At 42.4% G+C, this 24531-nt stretch overlaps 1 protein-coding gene across 2 annotated transcripts in view; it reads right to left on the bottom strand.

Moving 5' to 3' along the window:
* Positions 1-2091: 2091 nt before the first annotated feature.
* The window catches only part of col21a1 (collagen, type XXI, alpha 1), a 60312-nt gene continuing 37872 nt past the window's right edge, over positions 2092-24531 (bottom strand). For both annotated transcript variants that reach the window (XM_035400253.1, XM_035400252.1), the window contains 13 exons: positions 20143-20187; positions 19025-19078; positions 17746-17799; positions 17022-17075; positions 16707-16778; positions 14340-14375; positions 8136-8180; positions 7958-7990; positions 6678-6824; positions 6442-6496; positions 5965-6165; positions 4819-4896; positions 2092-4422 (listed from right to left, as the gene is read on the bottom strand). In XM_035400253.1, coding sequence (XP_035256144.1) covers positions 4235-4422; positions 4819-4896; positions 5965-6165; positions 6442-6496; positions 6678-6824; positions 7958-7990; positions 8136-8180; positions 14340-14375; positions 16707-16778; positions 17022-17075; positions 17746-17799; positions 19025-19078; positions 20143-20187 — 1062 coding nt within the window. In that variant the 3' untranslated portion in view covers positions 2092-4234. The remainder of the gene's footprint in view (positions 4423-4818; positions 4897-5964; positions 6166-6441; positions 6497-6677; positions 6825-7957; positions 7991-8135; positions 8181-14339; positions 14376-16706; positions 16779-17021; positions 17076-17745; positions 17800-19024; positions 19079-20142; positions 20188-24531) is intronic.

Consider the following 24531-nt stretch of genomic DNA (forward strand, 5'->3'; position numbering starts at 1 on the left):
TACACCTACCTTGTTCCCGGGAGTTAGAAGCATACATGCGCACTCACAAGTGAACACATAAATTATCTTATTTAGATCATAATAATTCGTGAATTCGCACGTACATCGCAAGCAAACACACAGAACTTCCTGCACACGAAACTCCTGTATTAGCTGCTGGGGTCTAGTCCTGTTGACGGCGGTATACTTAGGATAAGACTGAGCTCATACTTAATTGTAAAAAATAAAAAAGCAGACAGCAACCATAGACTTTGAAATTAGGCTCTTTGTATTATGGTTTGCAGGATTTGAAGCAGTAACCTTTGATTAAAATAAAGGATACTGATACAGATAAACAATATCAATAACTTTTTCTTATTCTTTTTCGGTATATGCTTTAAGAAGGCTTTTTACAGTTGTGTACCCAGTCTATTAAGGTTTCTTAATCTATAATAAAATACTAGGCTACACTTACTATTGATTTCAAGAAATATTTTGAAGTGTGCAGTTTTTGAATTTGAGAATTTGGTTAGGGGACTGGGTGTATTTATACAGTATGATAAAGAATACAAATGAACATTTATAGATAAGTAGGAGACAACTAAGCTACCAGTTGCTACACCCCCCCCAAAAAAACCTAAAACTCAGTGACTTGTCCTTTCCCTGCACTCGAATGTACCCTCAGGCAACATTGAAATACTTAACATTTGCAACTCCTAAATAACAATAAAAATTACTTGCTGCAAAGTTTGTGCCAACTTCTTTTTACAGTATTACCTTGTATCCTTCTACCGTCTCCAGCTCATACCACCCCTAGATCTTCTGCAGTCCTCGTACACGTCCTGGACCACTAGAGGACACCAAAGGAATACTGAACCTTCATTGAAAAGGAAACCTTCAGATTCCCTATAACATTAAAATCTTTCTTCACTTACACTACACAGAGCTTAAAAATTCCTATGCACCATCGATCCCAAAAATTCCCTCCTTAAAGCGAGGTCAAAGGTTAATATGGTGGGAGTCGAAGACCACCCGCTTGCCCTCTTTATCTTGTCCTCGTGGATCTCACCGTACCCTAAACCCTGTTTTCCCTTAATTGCTCGCCCATTAACTGGGTTTGTCCTTTTGTACAGCTATGACTGACATACTCACACACACCCCGAAGCATGCAGATGAGAGTGGGCATTTTACATTTGCATCTCCCTTTGTGCAAAACCATAAATTTTGTTGCACAAGAGCCTTCAGGGAGGGGTACTAATTGCAGACAAAACATCATCCAAGAACTAAATGTGAAGAATGTCTAAATCACACCCTGCAAACTGATGCATGCAACGTCTCTGCGGTCCTTCAGAGGCCAAGGCAGTAGAGATAACGTGTGCAGCGATGATGCAATAAACATTCTTTTGGTTTTGATTGGCTAATAGCTGCCAATCAAAACCATTACACTGTTGAAGAAGAAGAGGATAGAGGAGAACCAGTCAAACTGGAATGTTTCTCACAACATTGCAACAGTTACTTACACGGCTGTCCAAAACTTAGATGTTTTACAAAAGTTTGCCAACCCATACTTAATCACGTCATTTATAAAAAACAGTTTTTGCCTTTTTTCCTTCCCAATATAGATCATCCAATCATGTATGAAACCTCACTCAATTGCTGCAACATCATTGCTCCAAAGAGCTCACACTAGCGGTCATGACAATGTATGTTCTCAGACGTGGATACTTCCTGCTATCTTATCACTCAACCTTGGATTCAATCAAAAGTGTCATTTCTTCAACAGAAACAAAAGCACTGTACTAAAAACAAGTAGCTAAATAACGATTGCCATGGTAACTTGAAGAACCCACCCATCTAACGCAAAACATTCTCACATTGTCGCTAGCATGTTGTGGCAGTGTTATAACGCTGACAAAACATTCTGGTAACATTGTGAGAACATTTTGCATTAGCTGGGTGAGGAGTCACTGTCAACAATACACATTGAGGGAGGCAATACATATCGTTATTTCATTAAATGGTATATTAGCAGCTGTTTCTATAGTTATTTGTCATTTTTAAAGCATATAGCAGAAGTAATTAAAAATAAAAAGGACAAGTCATCAAAAACTATTTAATTACAAAATTATTTATTAATGATACCCAAAAAAAAGCCATACAAAAGTCATGTAAACACAAACAACTTAATAAAATTAGACATGGAAACCAGGAGACTGCATTCACTGACAGAACTCCTCAGCACACAATAATTTCAGTTCTATAAATAACAATAAAAATAATAATAGGAATGGTGCTTAATTACACTGCACGGCCATCGTCTCGCGAGAACACTTTCTTAAAGCGTGTCGATAGTGTCAGAAAGACACTGTCGGCACTAATGGGGACAGAAGGTTGTTTAAAAAATACTGATATATGGTACCAAAGAAAACCCTAAAAATGCACTGCTTTTCCAAAAAAGGAAGCTATTTCTAAACATTAATCACAGATTAGTTTGCATTATTCAAGAAAACATCTTGTCGCGACAAGATTTTACCAAGAAACTATTATCATATCTATAATTAATTGCTTTAAAAACGTATGGAGGTGCATAGCAATTGTGATAGCATTCACAGACGCAAGCTAACAGAATGAATGAATGACATACAGTGGATTATATCATTTCATTATCACTAACTAAGCAAAAAAAAAAAAACGAAAATCAGTTGGAAACCGATCTGCTATGTAACTACAAGTGACTCGCTGGACCTAAATGTAAAGTCCTATTGGAAGGAGCAATTCTACAAAAGTTTGCCGGTGAATGCACAAGCTACATAGGCAGTATAGCAGCTCTTGTCCCTGCCATAAAATTGCAGGACTAGTGCTTTGCATCAAGACTTCCATTCTTCAAGCCAAACGCATGAAGTGAGATGTCTGAAGTTGGTGGAATTATGGGTAACAACGCCCCCCTGTCATCGTAATCTCGGTGAGGTGATATTCCAGAGGGAAAAAGTGCAAAGTGGCGGTTGTTTCAGTGAGGTGTAAACTGAATCAGGTGAATAGTCTACTTTCTGATGTAGGGGGGCAATGTAATCACTAGATCAGTAACAGACACTTAAATACACTATGATGTATAGAGCTGCTACACTTCTGTAGTAGAGCACATGACTCCAAATATGAATCCTGGTAGCTTGCTCAGTTAATGTAGAACACAGCAAGGCACACGTGAAATTGAAATGCCTGTTGCCTAGCAAACGGAATTTCTGCATACTGTAAGCCAGGACAGAGAACGACCAGGCAGAATTGAGCATGTGGCCACCGGGGGCAGCAGAGAGGCAGAAGGACTGCAGAAGGCGCAGTGTTGCTGGTGACTGAAGCTGCAGTGTCTCCAGTCTGGAAGCCTTACATGAACCGGCATGAGCAGCAGAGCAGTCCCGAGAGGGATGACGTCTGTCCGCCGTTCTCTTCACAGGACATCCTGCGGTTCTTCTTCACTTCGCACTGAATATCCAAATAACCAACCGAACCCTGCTTTTCTCTCTCTGCCAAACACGGTGTGGAACTTCCCATTTCTTACTGTTTAAATAATAACATAAATGCATCACTCACACTTAAAATCAGAATTAATATTATCAACTTTATTATGCTTTTATTAATAAAAGTGTCTTAGGCTCTCCTTCATGGAAAACTTCATTTTCAACTGCTATTTTTTAAGGCTCCCCTTGATTAATATATCTCTATTGAGGAGAAAGCCTTTCTTCATTTTCATTTTTTTTTTTACTTTGCTAAGTAACAAGCATTTGAATACAAATCCAAGTAGCCCATTGGCTATGACCATTCAAATGATCACACACTGCATCTAGTTTCCTGCATACGACCGAAGGCCCGCGGTTTTCATGTGTCAGGTCACGCCCTCCACTGCGGTCTCTGTGGAGACCCAGAGCCCCTCCCACTCCAGAGAGGGGGGGGCTGCAGGAGGGGGGAGGGAGAGCGCTCCACTCTCTGCAATTTCACATCTACAATAAAAAAGCACCCATGGATGCGCCATTTTTTTTTTTTTTTTGCTTTTGTTTTCGTGTCTTTTTTTTTTTTTGTTAATACACAAGAGGTACTTCCTGTCCCCAACGAGAAGGGCGAGGCTGTTTCTAAAAGGTTATCTTCCTGAGTTGCGAAAGATTGATTTGTCCTGTTCTCGTTAGTAAAGCACCATGCGGGGGTGGAGGGGGTGGAGGAGGTGGTGGGGAGTGGGCGGGGCTGACGGGTTTCATCTGTCGTCCCGTCAGTAGTTTGGGCCCTTCCTGAAGGAGTCCCGCCTGACCATAGCACCGTAGCAGAAGGAGGGGTGGCACACGCCGGGCTGGCCGGGGGTGCCGGGGTACCCCTGCTTCCCCTCCTTCCCGTTCAGGCCTGGGGGGCCGGGTTTCCCAGGGTAACCAGGTTTCCCGTGCCCTGGGGGGCCCATTGGACCTTGGAGGTAGAACAGATGAGGCGTCAGCACCTAGTAATACTGACGAGGCCACAGTAGGGGTTATTTCAGGTCATTTGTATAAGGGCAGTAGTGATTAAGTATTTTTCAGGCAGTTTTTCCAAAAGAATTTGGGGGATAGAAGATAATATTCTAATTTTGTATGGTTGAATAGGGCATGATGTCAGTTTTGGGGCAATAGTAGAAGTTCCTGGCCTCTGACCATGCTGGTAAGAGACATTAAGCTGAGTTTGGACAGATTTCTGAATTGGTTTGGCCCATGGATAGCTTTGAACAAATACAGAGTAATGGTAGACGATAGCTGGTCGTGCTGCACAGACACGACTTCAACACAGCCAGCACACACACAAATGCGGAACAGGACCTCTCTCCTTTACCTTGAGGTCCAGGGGGTCCCAGATCCCCAGTCTGGGTACGGCCTTGACTTCCCTTTTCGCCTCTCTCTCCTGTCTCCCCTGCAGACAGACAAACAGACACGCTAAAAGTAACATTACATTCAGAAATGTAAAAACAAGCGTGAATCCGCAATAGCTGCGACCGCACACACGCATGCATCCATGTGTGCATGCATCCACGCGCACACCCTCACACATACAAGGGACCTCTTCTTTGGTTCATGACCAACCTTTCCACAAAATCTTGTGCAAATCTGTAAATCCTTATGGGAGTTATGCACCTTTTTGTGATAGGCCACGCCTATCACCACACCCCCTCACACAAACACGTGACCTCTTCTTTGGCTCATGACCAACCTTTCCACATAATCTTGTGCAAATCTGTGAATCCATTCTGGAGTTATGCGCCTTATTGTGATAGGCCACGCCCCCTCTTGGTCAATCGGCTTTGAAAGTTACTCAGCTCTACCTTCGCTCTACCAATGTCCATGCCAAATTTCAGCCTCCTGGGGCGAAAACTGTGGCCGCTACGGGGTGGGACACTTTTTGTGGACCAACCAACCGACCGACTGACCGACCGACCGACAGACAGAGCTATAGAGCTGCGGTCGCAGCTAAAAACAAAATAAATCAGCAAACCTCAAAATCCAGAACAGTGTTTTTCAAATTTCTGCACCCAGGACAGACTTAGTGTACTCTTAAGGTGTCTGGGGATACTGTATGTCCAAATGTGGAATTAAAATGTTGACTAATATTCTGTATGCAAAAGCAACTGGATGTACCTTAAATGCACTAGCACAGTGTTGAAATATAACAGTGAGAACATCAACTTGATTGTTGTTGTTGTTGTTGTTAGGATGCAAATGCATTTTATGAGTAAGAGTATGTGTTGCCGCTGAAGGCTACTTCAATGCTGTCATAAGCAGTGGTCCACAGTCTGGGAACCACTGCTTTAGGGAATATTAGCATCTCCTCCTAAACACTGAGGGAAAGGTTGTACCCCTCACTGGGTAGTGCAGTATATAACTGTACTACTGAGGAACTCCTGAGTGCAATCGAAGCAGAAATTCCTACTTCTCTGGGTAACTACAGAAGAAAGACCCTCAGGATGCAAACATGCTTCGCCACCTTTCATCCCTGGAACTCCCGCTTGCCCTGGCTGGCCTGGGTGTCCCTGCAGACCGTTGGCTCCGGGCTCCCCAGGGAACCCCCTCAGTCCCCGGGGTCCTGCGGGGCCCAGCGGGCCTTGGGGGCCCGGGGACCCCGCCCGGGAGTGGCAGCGCTCACAGACTCTGGGCTGGCGGCTTCCGAAAAGAGACGGGATCTCCGCTGGAAGGGAACGGAGAAACTGGGTGAACATGGCCTCTGATACCTTTTCACCTCACTGTGCAAAACAAACATACACACAGGCAGAGTCCTTAGAAGCTCTAGCTACAAGACAAACACACACACTTGCAAAGTCCTTAGAAGCTCTAGATACAAGACAAACATACACACTTGCAGAGAGTCCTCAGAAGCTCTAGATACAAGACAAACATACACACATGCAGAGTCCTTAGAAGCTCTAGATACAAGACAAACATACACACATGCAGAGAGACTTACTCCTCAGAACTTCCCGACAAATCTGCCGAATCTGCTGCTCTGACATCTCTCTACCCTGCAAGGGAAGAGCACCACGTGTGCAAGTGCAGGACTGACTGTCAAACCTACTATATTTTAAGAGGACTGGTATTAATAATCTAAATAGCATAAAGATTGGTTTACAAATTAAAAAAAAAAATATCTGACAGCATCGTCTGAAATGTTCACATTACTCCTGATGACCGGGTGATACCTACGGGTCTCCCTGACGGTCCAGGCGGGCCCACTGGCCCAGCGTCTCCACTCAGTCCCCGGGGCCCGGAGGGGCCCATGTGGCCGGGCATGCCAGGGGAGCCCTGGTGACCATTCTGGCCCCTCAGCCCCTGCTCTCCTGAGGTCCCTTTCTGCCGTAGACCAACCGCCACGGCAGAGCCACAGCAGAGAACATGGGGGAGGTCAAGATAGCATACTGATAAACTGCCCTGCTTCAATAGCAAAAGGCTTGCGCTATGGATCACAATGTTCAGCCTGCTTTCGCAATCCTGTGAATTGCAAATGCAAGCTTTGCAAATAGCTATCCTAGCAAGCCAAACACCATGTTACAGTAAAGTTTTTTAAGTGTAGTTTGAACATCCTTAAAATCTTATGCTGGTGAAAAAAAACGTGTAGATGTTTTCCATTGGTCTAAGTCATAAGTTCAAGTGGTACCCAATTTACAGTAATTTCTTTTAAAGAAAACCATCATCCATTTTCTCTTATACATTGATCATTTGTATGACACAGTCATCTCTGCATACTTTACATCAACAGAAGGCTTATTTCTCCTTTTCTCCTCTTAAGAAGAATCCGCTCCTTGTGTGACATTCTTCAGTAAGTTGACACTCCAGTCTGTGTACTCAATAAGGTAATTAGCTATGAAGACTATGCACTGCAGCCTACTGCATTCCTCCTCTATCTGGCTACAGCTATGGTCACTACTGATGACAACTGCTGGCTAAAGAGATAAGAAGGCCAGGAATTCAATCAGTCAATCAATCATTTAGTCACAGGGAAGAATGTATGAGATGAGTTTCTACTATAAATATATTTACTACATATATATAGTATTTGGTCATACCGTAAGCTATTTTGAGGTTAGAGCTGATCTATACTTGAGAGAGAATGACTGTATTTCTTGTTCTTTGACTATTATTATTATTATTATTACTATTATTAATACTAATTATAATTATGATGACGATTATTTTTATTACTATTATTATTATTCTTATTATTATTATTATTATTAATATTATAATAATAATAATAAACAAGCTAGTCTTTGCTTGTCCATTTTGAGTAAACAAACATGACGGTAATGCACTTTGTACCATCACCCCATGGATGTTTCTCACCCTGGTGACCATTTGACCGCTATCTGATATGACTCGCGAGTCCGCTCCCGGACCAAAACACTCATCCAGGAGAATCGCCGGCCGGCCGCTGAGCTCGGTCTCAGCTGCACGCCCACGGTTTACTCACACAAAGGCATACGCACCTCTCCTCTCTGCCCAGGAAGACCGGCGGACCCCTGCGAGTCAAACACAAAGCAGAGCCTGTCGGTAACTCAATACGGCTGTAAGGGGAGACGGCCGTATTCCAACTGTATTTAAGCCAGGTAAGAATGACATGCGCATTGTGCAGCGGTCCTCTGAACTCAATGAATAGGCGCTCACCTGACCCCCCGGCCGGCCTTGGTCTCCTTTTTCACCTTTGGTCCCCTGTTGAAAACCCACATAAATACCCCTTAGTGCTTGATCTTATATTACTTTGAATGCCTGGGTCAGATTGTACCGAGCAAGTGTGTTCCTGTGCAGTCAATGCTGCAAGGGAGGTGTAAATGATGACCACTAATGTTGACCACTATCCTGTGTGAGTGTGTGCGTGTACATATGTGTGTGTGTGTGTGTGCGTGTTTGTGCATAAGCTCTGGGTATTTCTATATGGAGGTAACAGTTCTCTAAATCACCTTTGGTGTGCACTGTGGATGTAGAACAAGTAATTATTTTTGGTATCATTGACAATTTAGCCATATCTTTGCATAACAGCTTTGAGAAAGAAAGCACGATAATTTTTATGAGTGCCGACCCTTTAAAAAGGGGCGTGGCTGTGACTGACTCCGAACAGCCCTGTTGTTCTATTCGACATGCTCTCTTGCGTTTTCCCAGGGTCGAAGCCCATCCGCGTTCTACATCGGTTTCCTCAACACGATGATTCCAGCTCAGCAGAATTAAATCATACCGCTTTTGGAAGGATGTTGTAAACCGCGTGTCCCATTATGCATGAAAGAGTCTTCAGCAAATCAAAAAATGTTTGGTCCACAAATGCCCATTTCCCTAAGCAAATCCTCATGTTTACACGTAAGCAGTTTTGACAAGTTCGCCAGTAATGTTAAGGCAGCTAATCTTATTTATTCTTGCCCTTAAGACTCTAAACCTGGACACATGCAGTGGCTATGTTTTCAATATCAAGAATTCCTCATCCGAACACTGCCAGAACATTTTTAGTTATGCTCTCTGAGCATAATAGACATTCCAAGATGGATGGATTCAGCGCTCTTGTTGATTATAACGTTGATTATAATGAGCTCCCTCTGATTATAATGTTGATTTGAAGGGAAAGTTCTCTCACAGAGATGTGGATTCATCTCTTCTCTCCCAGAGAAGTGGTTTTTTCTGGCATCAATCCTGAGCAGGAAAAGAAACTTCTCCACTGGTATAAATATTCGGTTGACAGAGAGCAAATGGAATATTCCCTGCTACTAAGCAATACATTTGGTTTACTTCAGCAGCAGTGGAATAATTACCTTAATGTGGTTTAAATAAGTTTTTCCATTGATGGAAGGCCAACAGACCAGGGAAATCCCATCCTCTTCCACTGTAGTGAGGAGACTAACTTTGTTTTGTTCTATTATTGTTTGATTGTTTGATTCATTGGATCGTAAAGGCCTGGTTGGCCTTGTTCTAAGTCCGTCTTGTCACTGAGTTGACATGCATTTTTCTTTTGTCGTGGTAATGATTGTTTAATTTGCTCATTGTTGGTTGTGTACAGTATTTTTAGTCATGCTATTTTATGAATTTGGCTTTATAATTTTGGCTGTATAATTCATGAGTCAGCGCTATCTTTAAGAGTTAGGGCTGCGTTCAGATCTACTTTAGCACATTCTCTTCCCCTGCTCTCTTCTCAAGTGAGAAGTGAGCTACCCTGTGATGAAACAGGTGCTCTGCGAGGGAGGACAGGTTAGGAACAAACCAAAACGGAGCTGAACAGCCCTCGAAGGTAGCTATGAGCTAGCCAGGAAGTCCTACCTCATAGCTACCTCTGCTCTATGAAAATAAGGTGGGTTCCTCTCCACAGTTCGGGGCCAAGACCGGGAGTACACACAGAGACGTTTTGAGTTTTGTTTCGCTGAGCACCAAAAGGAAGTTGACCGTTGCTGAAAAGCTGGCCAGCTATGAGCAGTGGGCTGAAAAGCTGTCACTCAGTTTGTATTTTGTTTTGCTATCTTTTGTTTTTGTTGTTTAGTTTGTTGTGTTTGTTTATTGTTTTTGCCTGGAACCCATGAGGAGGAAGGGTAAAGATGTCTGTTTATTTGATTTTGTGTTGGTGCTCTCTCTCTCTCTCTCTCTCTCTATGCGGCAAATGATGGTGCACACCCGCTCCCAGGGGTGATTTTTCATAGGATGGCTTTGGAAGGTTCATGAACTATTCATAGCAACCTTACCCTAGCTTATCTTGACAGATAATAAAAGCACACTAGCCGGTGTGGTAAAACACCATCGCCTGTCTTTGCGGCGTCTTTAGTGAGGATTTCTTGTGAGAAAACCTCACTCAAAAATGCAAAAGATCTGACAATGTTCAATTCTTCATCCTGCCCTCCCATCCTTCAACATGCGCTCATGAATTTTTTGTGAACCTTCCAAACTCATCCTACGAAATAAGCATGGCCTCCTCTGTTTGACAGCACTGATTTAATCCTCTCTTCTTCACATGGGGAGCACTGCATTGTGGGATTCCCTTCTTGCTGGAAGCTTGCATTTTATACCCTTGGCAGGAGGGAGGAAAAACAAGGGAGCATAAGAAAGTAATATTGCTCCCTCCCTTTTCATAAATCAGAACCCAACACCAACTTGGTGTGGCTGCCATATTTAATCCTGGTATTTTTGGGGATTCCCCCATGAAGCAAGGGAAGGGAAGGATCCTAACACAGCCTAGGTGTCACATGACGTGTGACACCGCTGGGAAGGGTGTGCATCATCATTTGCCACATGGAGAGAAAGAGACGCCAACACGAAAACAAATAGTGACAAATCTTTGCCTTTCTCTCTCACGGGTACCAGGCAAAAACAACAGACTAAAATAACAAAGATGAAAGAAAGCAAAACCAAACATGGCGAAAGCTTTTCAGATCTCCGCCCATCTCTGCTGGCCAGCTTTTCAGTTGCCAGCTCCTCCACTTCTCAGCAGCATTTTCCAGCATTTTGTCTTTAGTGCTCTGACGAACAACAGACTTGCTGTCTCTCAGCATATGGTCCTGGTCTCGGCCCTGCACTGTGGAGAGGAGCACACCTTTAAAATGAAGCACCTGGGATGATTAGTTAAAACCACCCAGGTGTGCGTGCTCTCTACACCAGTTGGAGTGATGGAGAAAAATCAGATTCTCCACAGTCAATCAAATGCCACAAGTAAGTATCCTCAAGCCCAGCTGAGTAACGTATTTACGAAGGCCGCAGGATAAGGTTTTTTGTTGGGTTTGAAGTTGGTTTTGCAGCCTTGGAGAAGAAGGGTTTTTCTCTTTTGTTGGTGGTGGTTCCTTGTTACTGTGTTCACTACATCAGGGTTTATCTAGCTTGTTTCCTTTTGTTCCTGTTTCACTGAAACTGGAGGACGGTAATACTCTATAAAGGTCTACCAAGGTCTGGTTTATTGGTCTTTCTCTCTTTGATTGTAATTTCAAATTGACAACTAGTTTAATGTCTTCTGTTTTGTAAATTAAGAGTAATGAGTCTACATTCAATAAATAACATGATTTAAATTCATTATTCTTATTGACTGTTTGTCACGTAATAAAACTGTTTAATCATAAGACCTGATATAGAGTTTGAATTGTTACTTGATTCCTACAGGTTACTGTTCAATTGACATCATTGAATTTGGAGATTTAATTGATGACTGTCATTTCTAATAATATTTAGTAAATAAATTATATTTTAAATGTAGGTTAAGGGAGGCATTTTAGCACACAATCCCACTTGTGTTCAGTATTTAGAGTGCCAAACATCCTAATAAGACTGTTTGAACCTAAATAATCTAAATAAGACCAATAAAATAAGTAAGATCAGTAAAACTAGATCAGGAGGAACTCCCGTAACAGCAATAATAAAAAGGTATGCATTGAGTTCCTTCTTAAAACCATACAAAGACTGAACAGCCGTCTGGCAGACTATTTCAAAGGCTGGGGCCATAGACACTAAATGATGCCCTGCCAAAGGTCTGAGTCCCATATCTTGGTATAAACAAGAGGTTATTGCCAGAGTATTTTAGGGTCTTCTTGGGCACACACCTTAAAAACATGTCAGATAGGTAGGCAGGTGCTAAGCCATGAAGAGACTTATAAACTAAAAGAAGAATTTAAAAATCAATCCTAAAACAAACAGGTAGCTAATGAAAAGATTTTAAGACTGAAGTTATTTGTGCTTTCTTTCTGGCCTTAGTTAATAAACAAGCAGTAGGACTAAGTGTAGCTGACTGATAATGGATAATGAGAGACCATTAAAAGGGCATTACAGTAGTCAAGTCTGCTCATAATAAAAGCATGTATTCGTTTCTCAGAAGTCTACTTTTCTTGACATCAAAAACGTAATGTCTGAGATACAGTTTATATGCGCTTCTAACAGTCTTTTATCATTGAAGAACATGCAGATATAAAGCTGTGCATCATCGGCATAGCTATAAAATTGTACCCTTGCCTCCAGATAATATCTCCCAGATGCTGCATACACAGATTAAAAATTACTGGTCCAAGAATTGATCCCTGATGGACACCACTATATGAAGAATGCTTGCCCAAGTTAACAAAAAAGGAACAATCCAAAACCAGTTAAGAGCAGTGTCTGCGACACCCACTCTTTTTTGAGAATGGAATGGTCAACAGTGTCGAAGGCAGTACTAAGGTGCAGTAGAATAAGAACAGACGGAACTAAGATCCAATAGTATAAGAACAGACAGAATTTTGGCATCTTCACTCCTCCTGAGGTCATTTTCTCATCAAGAGCAGTCTCTGTACTGTGCCTGCATCTGAAAGCAGACTGGAATTTTTCAAGAGTTCCATTCGAGGTTAAGAACTCATTCACTTGTTTAATTCATTCCGTTGCAGGTGTTTTTTATTCAGAATAGGCAGTGGCTATTGTTCCCACATCTGTTTTCCCATGGCACTGACAGCGGTCCCACATGGTGTTTGAAACACATCAAACTGCCAGAGCAACTATGACCACTCCCACAACATTGGAAAGAAAGATTGCAAATTAGATTCCAGCTGATCAGGTCCCCCCCCCCCCCCCTTAAATAAACAACAGGCAAAGACCATTAAGAAAGGGATTTGCTAAGCCGGAACGACAATGATTATTAATCATTTCTTTTATTTAGCCTTTTATGGAGCTCAAAGCACTGACATAACCCAAACAAAACTCCATTACACTGCCGTTTCGTTCTGGAACTTTCTGCGCACATCGGCTGGGGTTCCGAGGTTAGGAATGTTTGGCTCCGGTGTTCAGTCAAAATTTTAAGTTTGAAGGATAAAGCAGGGCCTGACCCAGGACCCCAACAAGCTAAGTTAACAAACCAAGTAGCATAACCACTACACTGTACTTTGTCCCTGTATTGTATTAGAAATATTAATACTTCCGACAGCTATCATTATACAACAGGTTATCACAAGCCCAATTCACTGGCCATTGCACCACATTGCATCTTCACTGTATATGCATTCATCGTTTAAATAAACTGTACAAATGTAAGATAGTAAAAGGGAAAATGCAGTACCCATTAAAGACACTACAGTATTCACATCTTTATAGAGCTGGTGTCTCCAACAGGCGGGTTAGTATAAGACATCTTGGCGGATGCAAGGGCCAATTACGCATCATCTTCTGGAGCTGTCGCCCACAGTTCATAAAGACATTCTTAAATGATGTGCAGAATGTATCAACTGGGGTAAACAATAGGGGGTGGGGTAGTGGGATGGGGGGGCATGAGCTATACCGAGTTAGCGTCAGTCTACGGCCTACTACCTCAGGCTGAAAGTACTGGCAGCCTGCTGATAGTCAGATCAGCTTAAAATTATGCAGAACACGTGTCTTTCATCTTGAGAAAGCCTGCAGACTCTACAGGGCTAAATCCCAGACTTATACAGTATTTAACATGGTGCCACTTCATGTTTCGTTTGCAGTCGTTCGTGTTCTCCGCACAGGCGAGTATCGATTCATCGAAGCTGAGCGAGTGAAAGGCTAGCGAGGAGTCATGTGACCATCAGATTTGATGTTCCAGGGCTATAAGCCCCGACCTCCAGCAGACATCCAAACCCGTGGTCTGCGTCAGAACTAATTCGGCATTAACGTCGTGGCCTTTCGCAGATGATGTTTTCCACATTTCTTTTGGAGATCGCCCATGGGAAAGTTTTGCAACTTTTACAACTGCAAAGTCAGCTTCTATTAATTAAGTACATAACTTTTAAACGGTCTCGCGGTAATACTGCGCAGGTTTTTTACGATGAATCATTCATTGCTCTGCCTCACTCTCTCGCAGGGTTTTAGGATATGCACTTATTATAAATGAACTTTTATTACTATAAATGAGCTGTTATTGCAAGGGATCATAAATACCTGAATTCCTGCCTGGCCCTGCTCACCCTGGTCTCCCTGGGGGAAAAAAATAAAATGAATACAACGATAATCAAAATTTTGAACAGAAGTATCATGCACCTTTGAAGGTATGAACAGATTTCACACAGTAGAATGGTTCAGGGAACTCTGGACACTCAGCAGCTAAAGGGAAAATGAGAACATCCGAATGGAAAATGCTTACAGTGCAGTCACTGAGCAAACCACACCCCCAGCCCACCCCAATCATCCTTCAGATGTCCGCATGTGTATTTTTTATTTAGATTTTTTTTTTTTTTTTTTTTACTTCAACTCATTCCAGAATTACACAATAGCCCATTTTGCTTTAATTCATAGTATGCTTCACACGCCAAGTCCGAGTGTCTGCACCTCGGGCCAAACGCTGGGATTGGGTGTAAAAAGGGGTGGGCGTGGTTTATAAATAACAAAACCTGGTAACTGCAGAGAACAGAGTCACATCCACTTCCCCTCTTAAATCACGGAGTAAGTGGTGGCACTTAATGGAAAGGAAACCGAGTTTGCGGGAAAGAGAAAGTATAATTTGGGCCGGGTTATCCGGCTCGGATACGCCATGGCCCACGACCATTAGCATCTTCATCTTAGCGTAGCCTGGCGGTTTAACTGTATGTCCTCTAAGCTGAAGCCAGCGCTGGATTTGGGTTTGGATTCACGCACTGTGCGCGTCTCTGGTCAGCGGCCATTTTGGAAGACTTTTACAGAGACGCAGTCGCCTGAGGACGCGAGACAAAAACACGTCTTCGAGTGGCTGAGACAGTATAAACAAGAACGAGGAGAATAAACGATGTGATTAAACAGCCATGATTAGGCCCCTTAGGTGCATTTAAGAACAAGAAAAAAAAACCATTCATAAATGAGTCTTTTAAAGGGCCACTGTCATGGTGAATTCTGTAAAGATCTCTTTAACACTTAACCAGCGTGCACTGAACTCTGCTTAGTTCAGGAAAGTGGCTCTGTAAGAGCTCTGGAAATAGTTAAATTCAAGCTGTTTGTTAGATGCAAAGTGCAAACACAGTAAACTCAGAAGACGACTATAAATTTTTAAAAAATCTGTTGTTGCTTCAAGGGACCTCCCCAGACTAGTGGCTCCTAAAGAACTTAAAGGATTAAAGGGTCACAACAATCTGCATTCGTCTACTGCTGTCTTGCTTTGCTGGCTTATGTAGATAAATGTTCTTGATGTGTTAGCCTGAGGTACATTTAAACAGCACAGCCTGACATGGTTTCTACATCTGGCATGTTTGCAAGGACTTTAAATGGCAGGAGTTCATTAAGTGCATTTCTCATGTCATAATCATCCAATGATCTGACAGAAGGAGGCAAAGAGAGAGGGCTGTGATTGGTGGGTCCCTGTGGGGCATGCTTCTCTGTCAGCAGTTGCAAACAATACATTAATTAGTGGCTTTTTAAAATGTCTGATCTTAGCTGTAGGGCATGAATGCTAACCTACTGCTTTCAAGTAGCTGTTTATTCCATTTCATGAATAGGCCGCTTGTACGTGTTATTATTTTATTACTGAAGCTAATAGAGGTAGATTTGGAAAAACAGCTCAACATAAAGTTTGATTTGCCTGCTAAAATGTACTGTATTAAAATGCAATGGTTGAGTGTTTTTCCCCTTTGCCATTACAATATACAAATGTAATTGGAATGGAATTTTAACATGCTTTTCGGTAAATGTGTTCATGATTCATCTTCAGACACTGTAATGAATCAAAGATGTACATGAATAATGTATAATAGCTCACGAGACCCAACATAAAAGCATAAACATTGTAGGCCTCCACATTTCCTGGAAAATTATGAAAATGTGGAGGTCTACAACAGGGATAAATTTAGGGAACCATTTTGTCATTTTCATTATTTACATTTAATTATTTATAGTTGGCGATATAATTATTAAGCGATTTAATTTGGTCTCAAAGAACATCATTACTACTACCACTCTCCTAAAACTTTTTTTTAATTTCGTAGCAGTTTTAGGCTTCAAGCAGTTTTTGCAAACATGATTCTAATCATTTGAGGCCTGACTGTGTTGTTTTGGCAGGCATCAGGCTGTACAGAGACATAGCATAGTACAGTACAACATAATGGTGTAATTATCTTAGAGCATTTAAGGACACCCACTGTAAGGATTCAAAACATTAGAAAAACTTGGTCAAATTATTTTATGTTATATCTCACAGAAATGTTGTGTGTCTACGAGCAGCACTGTGGAATACAGTTACAGCTATAGGTACTCTGATACGCCATTGTTTCTGGCTATAGAAAGGTTATCTAACGATAATGCTGGTGTAAACGAAGCCATGATCTCGTAGTAGGTCATACGTACCTTCAGTCCTTGAACCCCTGGTCGGCCTGAGAGACCTGGCTGTCCTGCTACTCCTGGGTCACCTGGTTTTCCCTTGAAAGCAGACAGACCAATCAAAAGGGCATAGCAGTTACCATAGTAACAGGAAATTTGCCACACATTTTCTGTGCGCTAGGCTAACAGGTAAGTGCAGCCAAGTGCAGGGAATGTTTAGTTCTTTTAGATCTATTATTAAAGATTAAGATTCAAGATTTTTATTTTAGTTGTCACTAAATGTAAAAACATTTTTGACTTAAAAACACAAAATAAGCTGTGAAAAATTTGACTTTTTTTTACCTCTGTTCCCGGGAGACCGGATTGTCCAGGTTGGCCAGGTTCACCTTTACTTCCCTTTAATTTAGAGGAACAGGGGATGAGAAGGACTCAGCACCAATCAGTAAACACGCGTGGCCGCAATCAGGAAACATGGTTCATATTCACATAAAAGCATATACGCTACAGGTGACACAGATCAGTGAATGCGTGTGATAGGGAACAGAAAAAAAGTATAAAAGTACTAAATACAATCGTAAAGAATAGCACCTTTCATTTTGGAAATAGACTGCAATTGTATAAATTAATTCCTCTGAAGCTGAATCATCCTTTCAACCAGAAAATACTGTGGCCACATCTTATAGTACAGCATATCAAGGGAATCTCCAGAGAAAAAGATGACCAAAGTTGTTTTTTTTCTTAAGGGAAGTGGTCCAATACCAAGCACCCAATACTCAGCCAAAAAAAAAGGATTCCTTTATAAACAGCGATTGAGAGACAGAAAGTCACAAGAAAGCGGTTTTTGAATTGCACCCAAATTCCACAGATGAACAGCTCAGCTGGGGATTTCCCTTCATTCAACTCCTCTGTGTATTAAATCATTTAGGCCCCTCGATCCGCCAGAATCATTTCCTACTCCAAACATCTTGTGTCATTCAGGTAGGAGGCAGAACACAGCCGAGTTCATTTTCTTTAAGTTAACCGAGGTTACAAAAAGCTAAATCATTCTTAAAAAAATGCTCCTGACCTTCGTTCCTGGTTGTCCGTCGGTCCCTGGCACCCCGGGCGTTCCCCTCTCACCCTTGGGGAATAAAAAGAACACAATAATGAAGGATGTTTTCATAATTCTTTTTTAAATCCCAATACTCTTCTCCAAATTTGGAATGCCTAATTTAATTTAGATTTTTTGAAATTTCATTTTTATTGGCTTATGGAGCATGCCCATTTTGATAAAAATCTCAAAATAATAATAATAACACATAACACTGAACATGACACAACACACAACACTGAAACTGGCAAAAAGGGAAAACAAACTCAGCATGCCATCACTTGAAAGAGAAAACAAGATTCGTGTGACCAGCTCATCAGTGTCTGAAGAGAGTGAGGCCTTTCAGTGCCTGCATGTGGAGACCTCTGGACTGTACTCAGAGGAAGACTAATAAACATCACTCAGAAAGCAGCAGGATTGACTCCACAAACACAGTCCATGAGAGATCCGCCTGACAATGACTCAACTCAATAACAAAATATTAAATATTGCGCCCACAGTGAACAAAAAAAATAAAAATAAATGACCACTCTGCTTTTTATATTTCTAAATTAGTGCAGTTAAAAATATCCGCCCACTCCATGCGTGATATAGTCTGGAGTAGTGTGAACAGGTACCCATTGATTGTACTTGAAAATGCCTCCATTCATGTTACATGTGTGTAGCTCCACCTGCTGACTGGCCTACTGCACTGCAACGCACACATAATTTGTGCTAATTGCATGATTGATTAATTGAGATTGTTAATTCACTGCAATGAATTGATTGCTTAAAAAATAGCATAAGAAAGGCGAGGTGCCTGGTGCCATCGGTGCCCCCCTCCCCCCCCCTTAAAAAAGGGGCATGAAAAGTCTTGCATTGATCTGCTGTTGGTAATGGAACCTACGGGTTAATAAATTAGACCGGAAAATCTTGTGGCTGTATGAACCCTCATAATTTTAAATGCCTTCAATGAAAACAAAAGCTGTGGACTGAAGTGGTGGCCAACATCAGCAAACATATTTAATTCTTTTTTTTATTTCACATCTACTTATACAGGGCAGGCTGACTGAGCACACATGCTTCATTACAGCAACACCATATAAATCCCCTCCAAGTAGCCTAACCAGCATGTCTTTGGATTACATACAAGTCTGCTCTCCCATCAACTTCTGCAGAAGGCTGCAGCAGCGAGGCTGGCTGGCAGACATGTACAATTAAAACTTGGAGAAAATAAAAATTAGGGGTGAAAAACGGTTCAAAAAAAACGACTTACCTGTGAGCCTGCCGTACCTCTTGACCCCTTTTCTCCAGGCAAACCAGCCTCACCCTTCAGAAAGGAGACATCATAAAACGCTTAGGGTACCATCTCATAGCTCCACACATATCACCATTTTAATCTACCAAGATGTGGTTCTGTACTTGACTGGGTAATAAATCTATGAGTAATTATAATATAATTATTAAGAGGTTTCTTTTGGTCTCTTTGCCATCATAAGCCATAAATATATATTTTTAGGCACTACAATGATCTTTTTGAAAGTGAGCTTGCCTGTGGTCACAGTGATAGTTTATATTACAGTCTCTTTCTTTTTTACCAGAGCCTTAATAAAACATGCTTTACACTTCATATTGTACCGCGATACAGGAAACAGCAGATTAATGTAATTTCATGCCTTGATCCAGCAGTCTCAGTCTGACAAGGAGTGCGGTTAGCATCTGATTCCACAAGACCTTAATCTCAAAAAATGACTAGCCTTCACTAAGGTTTCGCTGTTGAAAAGATGATCCTTATGAATATAACAGTGCCTAGAACAAATGGCCTGTTATAGACAGTGCTATAGACAAAAGTTCCTTTAACAAAAGACCTTAAAGAACAAAAAAATGTCATGAAATATTAATGATAGAGCGGTGAAGACTACTGCCACATTAAAAGCTGTATGGTGGCCACAGAGAGATATATCTTACAGTGATTATGCACCTCTCAGATCAACAGTCATTATTCTGTGCTAATAAACTGGGTATCATGTGACACTCCAGTACGTCAGGTACCAGTCTACTGGCAAAAGTACATTGAGGAGAGCACGCTCTCTAAATAATACAAATATAGAAATTAAAAAATTATAAACTTTACATTTACAAACTTTACATATATTTACAATACCTGAATATATGTTGTAACATATTTCATTAGATAGATAAGGAAAGTATTGCATTAGATTGATAAGGAAAGTCAAATGCACAAGTCCCTAATACACACACACACACACACACACAAATACACATACACACACACACTGATTGGTCAATTCTCTTCACATGAGCCACATGGCACAGTGATGCATTAGCAGTGATGCTGAGGAGCCAAGGTATCATGGGAGAAACAGATCTCACCTTCAGTCCACTCCGGCCTTCATTCCCTGGTACGCCAGGCATGCCCTGGAAACAAGCAGAGAGAGGCTTTACAGTAAACACCCAGCAACATACCCACAAAGTCCATTAGTCAATCATTACGAGCAAGTGAATGTAGACATGACAACTAATATTAAAACAGATGCTGTCATGCTCACTGTTTCTGGTAAACCCTGACCGCTCCATCTACATTACCTTTCTCTTGGCAATGGCGCATAGGATACAAAAACACCCCCCCCCCCCCCCCCCCCCAAGAATCCAGGCCTAAGAAGTCACATAAGGATAGGTCCACAGGTATCTACCTGCACAGGGACCTAGTTGTGAAGTTACCTGGGTGTTTGATCTACCTGGACCAGGAAGCAGGGGAGAAACTGCCACAGACTCCTGCCTGTCATGACGCACAGTTCCACAAGCATTCCCACAAGCGCAAAAGCGCTACAGACTCCGATCTGAAGACCTTTAGTGTAAATATAACAGCTATTCATTTTAATGGTGAATTTTACAAGTGCCCTACAGTAACAGTGCATTATAGTGCTTCAGCCCTTTTCCTCCCCAGCCCATGCCTTGACATGGCCTGGAGCTCCAGATATATCACCGTCCCCTCTAAACTGCACTATACTGAACTATACAGTTCAGTCTTTTATCATTCCTGTTCGCTATTAACTCAACTGTAACCTGCTTTACCTGTTTTATTTGCTTTGATAGATCCCTAATTACATTTCTGTAACATTTCATTCTTTACACCAGGCTGGCCAGCGGAAGATGGGCTCCCCCTCCGTAGCCGGGTTCCTCCTGAGATTTCTTCCCATCGGAGAGTTTTTTCTCGCCAACATTTTGAGGGTTTTCTCCCCGCCGGGAGTTTTTACCTCATGCGCTAGCTATTTCGGGGTTCAGGCCCGGTGTTTGCTCTGTTTCTTGCCTTGCTCCGTAAAGCGTGTTTGTGACAGTTCTCTGTAAAAAGCTTTACACAAATAAAATTGAATTGAATTTAATTGAATTGTACAGAAGACCACAGCATTGCCATAATGAAACAGCCATCTCCTGGAGACACACACGGTCTCATTTTCTCTCGAAGGTCCAGATTAATCAGCAACGAAATATCTCTCTTGACCTCTGCTAGCCTCATCAGCAGAGAGGTTTAATCTGTTTCACATATGCTCTTAAATGCAATGCACATAGCTAATGCAGAGGTACAGCACCACACACAGCAACAGCATACAGCAACATGCCCCTGGGGTCATGCCGCAAATTACCGTCAGGGCCGCTAAATCCTGCGTCGCCGCGTGTTTTCAATTTGGCGGGGTATTTACTAAGACCGGTTATGTAAATGAGCACAGCTGCGGCCAGTTAATTTAAATGCCACTGCCGGTATTTTAGATGTGTCATTCCGCATGGCAGGAAAGTAACATCATCGTGCCGCTCCATCTCTGGCGAAGTCGGGTTTCGGACAGGAGTCAGGATCCATGGATGCCATGGATAGGCACTGTCACCTTTAAATGTCAACACGTCTCATCAATAAAATTTCAGAACATAGTTTTAATATTTCGAGTTGTTTGAATCAGTACCCAATAGCTAACCATCTGCAGAGTCACCGTCTCTCAACTTCTCTAACAGGCAACAGTCATGTGTTTTAAAGAGTTTTCAAAAGATTCTCTCCTTTTACAAACATAAGGGAAAGTCATTAAATGTAACACTTACTAAATGTAACACAGTCCAAGAACTTAAAGTACAACACAGCTATAGCCATTTCAGGTTTGTACATGTGCAATTCAGTCCTCTACCACCTCCCAAAGGAATGAAACAATGTCATAAATTTCATGGGAAATATTTCCAGAAAACTTTTTTTGAGCAAGATACGTAAAAAAATATTTTGGATATAAGGCTTTATTTTTATTTGCAATAAATCAAATCATACATCACTTTTTATTGGTCCTTGAAAAGTGGTTTTCGGATTGTATTCTAGCGGGAATTAGATGCTAGGTGACCAAAAACATGATGTCCATGTCTGTATAAATGTAACACAGGTATGTACCCACAACACAGGTATGCACACCACAGCACAGGGATGTACCCACAACACAGGTATGCACACCACAGCACAGGGATATGCCCCACAGCACAGGAATGTACCCACAGCACAGGCATGTACTCCACAGCACAGGGATATTCCCCACAGCACAGGGATATACCCCACAACACAGGGATGTACCCCACAGAACAGGTATGCACACCACAGCACAGGGATGTACCCCACAACACAGGCATGTACCCACAGCACAGGCATGTACTCCACAGCACAGGGATATACCCCACAACACAGGGATGTACCCACAACACAGGGATGTACTCCACAGCACAGGGATGTACCCACAACACAGGGATGTACCCCACAGCACAGGGATATGCCCCACAGCACAGGCATGTACTCCACAGCACAGGGATGTACCCCACAACACAGGCATGTACCCCACAGCACAGGCATGTACCCCACAACACAGGCCTGTACTCCACAGCACAGGCATGTACCCCACAACACGGGCATGTACTCCACAGCACAGGGATGTACCCCACAACACAGGCATGTACTCCACAGCACAGGGATGTACCCCACAACACAGACATGTACCCCACAGCACAGGGATTACCCCACAACACAGGCATGTACCCCACAGCACAGGGACGTACCCCAAAGCACAGGCATGTACCCCACAGCACAGGGACGTACCCCAAAGCACAGGGATGTACCCACAGCACAGTGATGTACCGCACAGCACAGGCATATACCCCACAGCACAGGGATTACCCCACAACACAGGCATGTACTCCACAGCACAGGGATGTACCCCACAACACAGGCATGTACTCCACAGCACAGGGATGTACCCCACAACACAGACATGTACCCCACAGCACAGGGATTACCCCACAACACAGGCATGTACCCCACAGCACAGGGACGTACCCCAAAGCACAGGCATGTACCCCACAGCACAGGGACGTACCCCAAAGCACAGGGATGTACCCACAGCACAGTGATGTACCGCACAGCACAGGCATATACCCACAGCACAGTGATGTACCGCACAGCACGGCACCCTAAACTGGCCATAGCGCCAGGCAGCGTGGAATGCTTCTGCAAGGCCCGGTTTACCCTCTCTTACTCTGGTCAGCAGAGAATGTGACTGCATCAGCTGCATGAGCAGCACTGTCCTCTGCCATAACAATGCACCCGAAAGGGAAAAGGAGTAGCAGCTGGCTTTGTGCATTTTAGAGGACGTGTCTGTGTGTGTGTGTGTGTGTGATGAGTTTATGATTTAGCAGCAATAGGATGGGCTTACAAATGCAATTTGGCATTAAGGGAAAAAAGAAAAATGAATACAGAATATTAGGATATGTTTTAAGGCTGTTGCTATAGCAAGTGGTACAGGAAAATCACAACCACTTCAAAAACCTGGCTGAGTCTACGTTCATACCCGGAACTGGATAACTGTCAGCTTGGGGATCAGTTTGTCTGTAGTAACAGGCTCAACTCACCTAAGGTACAGCTGACCTACGATGAGGTATATCTGACACACTTCAGGCATATCTGACTTGCAGCTATGGCCTCTCAATGGAAACGCAGCTCTAGCCTACAGCAGAGGGGGCTCTGTAGATGGAAAAACATTTTGGTGGGGCCGCCAGTGTTCCTCTTGTAAGCAGCGCCAGTAGCAATATTGACAATGGATCCCAGACGCCAAAGATAACACAGAACTTCTCTTCACATCGAATCGCAGATCGAGATTTTTTCCCCTTTGGTAATGAAAAGAATAGGTTCTTTGAAAATATATTTATGCACATTCGACAACAGCAACAACACACACCAAAGCATTTAGAATATGTTACAGTCATTTTTAATTTGTCTCCACGTCTGCTAAGCTGATCTGTGCTGTGGAACAGTATGTTATCCATAAAATGGAAATCTGGAAAAAAATCTTAAAGGTTATAGTTTTAAAAATATCTAATTATTAGTTATGTATTCTTAATCTAGAAAGCATTTGGCAAGTTTCGCTTAAAAATATCTACTGGGTGTAATGTGAACCAGACCTAACAGTTTGTTTTGGTTTCCCCAGGGCCTGGGTGCGGGCTGGAGGAGGGGGTGGGGAGAAGGCATCAATCACGAACCAGACCGCTGCCAATTTCCACCAAAATCCAAGTCCAAATAACAACAAAAGATGCTGGGGAATCATTAATGAGCCATTGGCTTTGCATTTACAGTGATGTAATTCTTTTATGTCCTCTGGAAATTTCAGATTCCTGTAAAGTTGCACAACCAGAGTAAGGTTTTCACCAAATACCATTATCATGATGCCAGTAACTTCCAGCCCCATTGCA

Source organism: Anguilla anguilla, chromosome 18 (genome assembly GCF_013347855.1).
Source record: "Anguilla anguilla isolate fAngAng1 chromosome 18, fAngAng1.pri, whole genome shotgun sequence".
NCBI classification, from domain to species: Eukaryota; Metazoa; Chordata; class Actinopteri; order Anguilliformes; family Anguillidae; genus Anguilla; species Anguilla anguilla.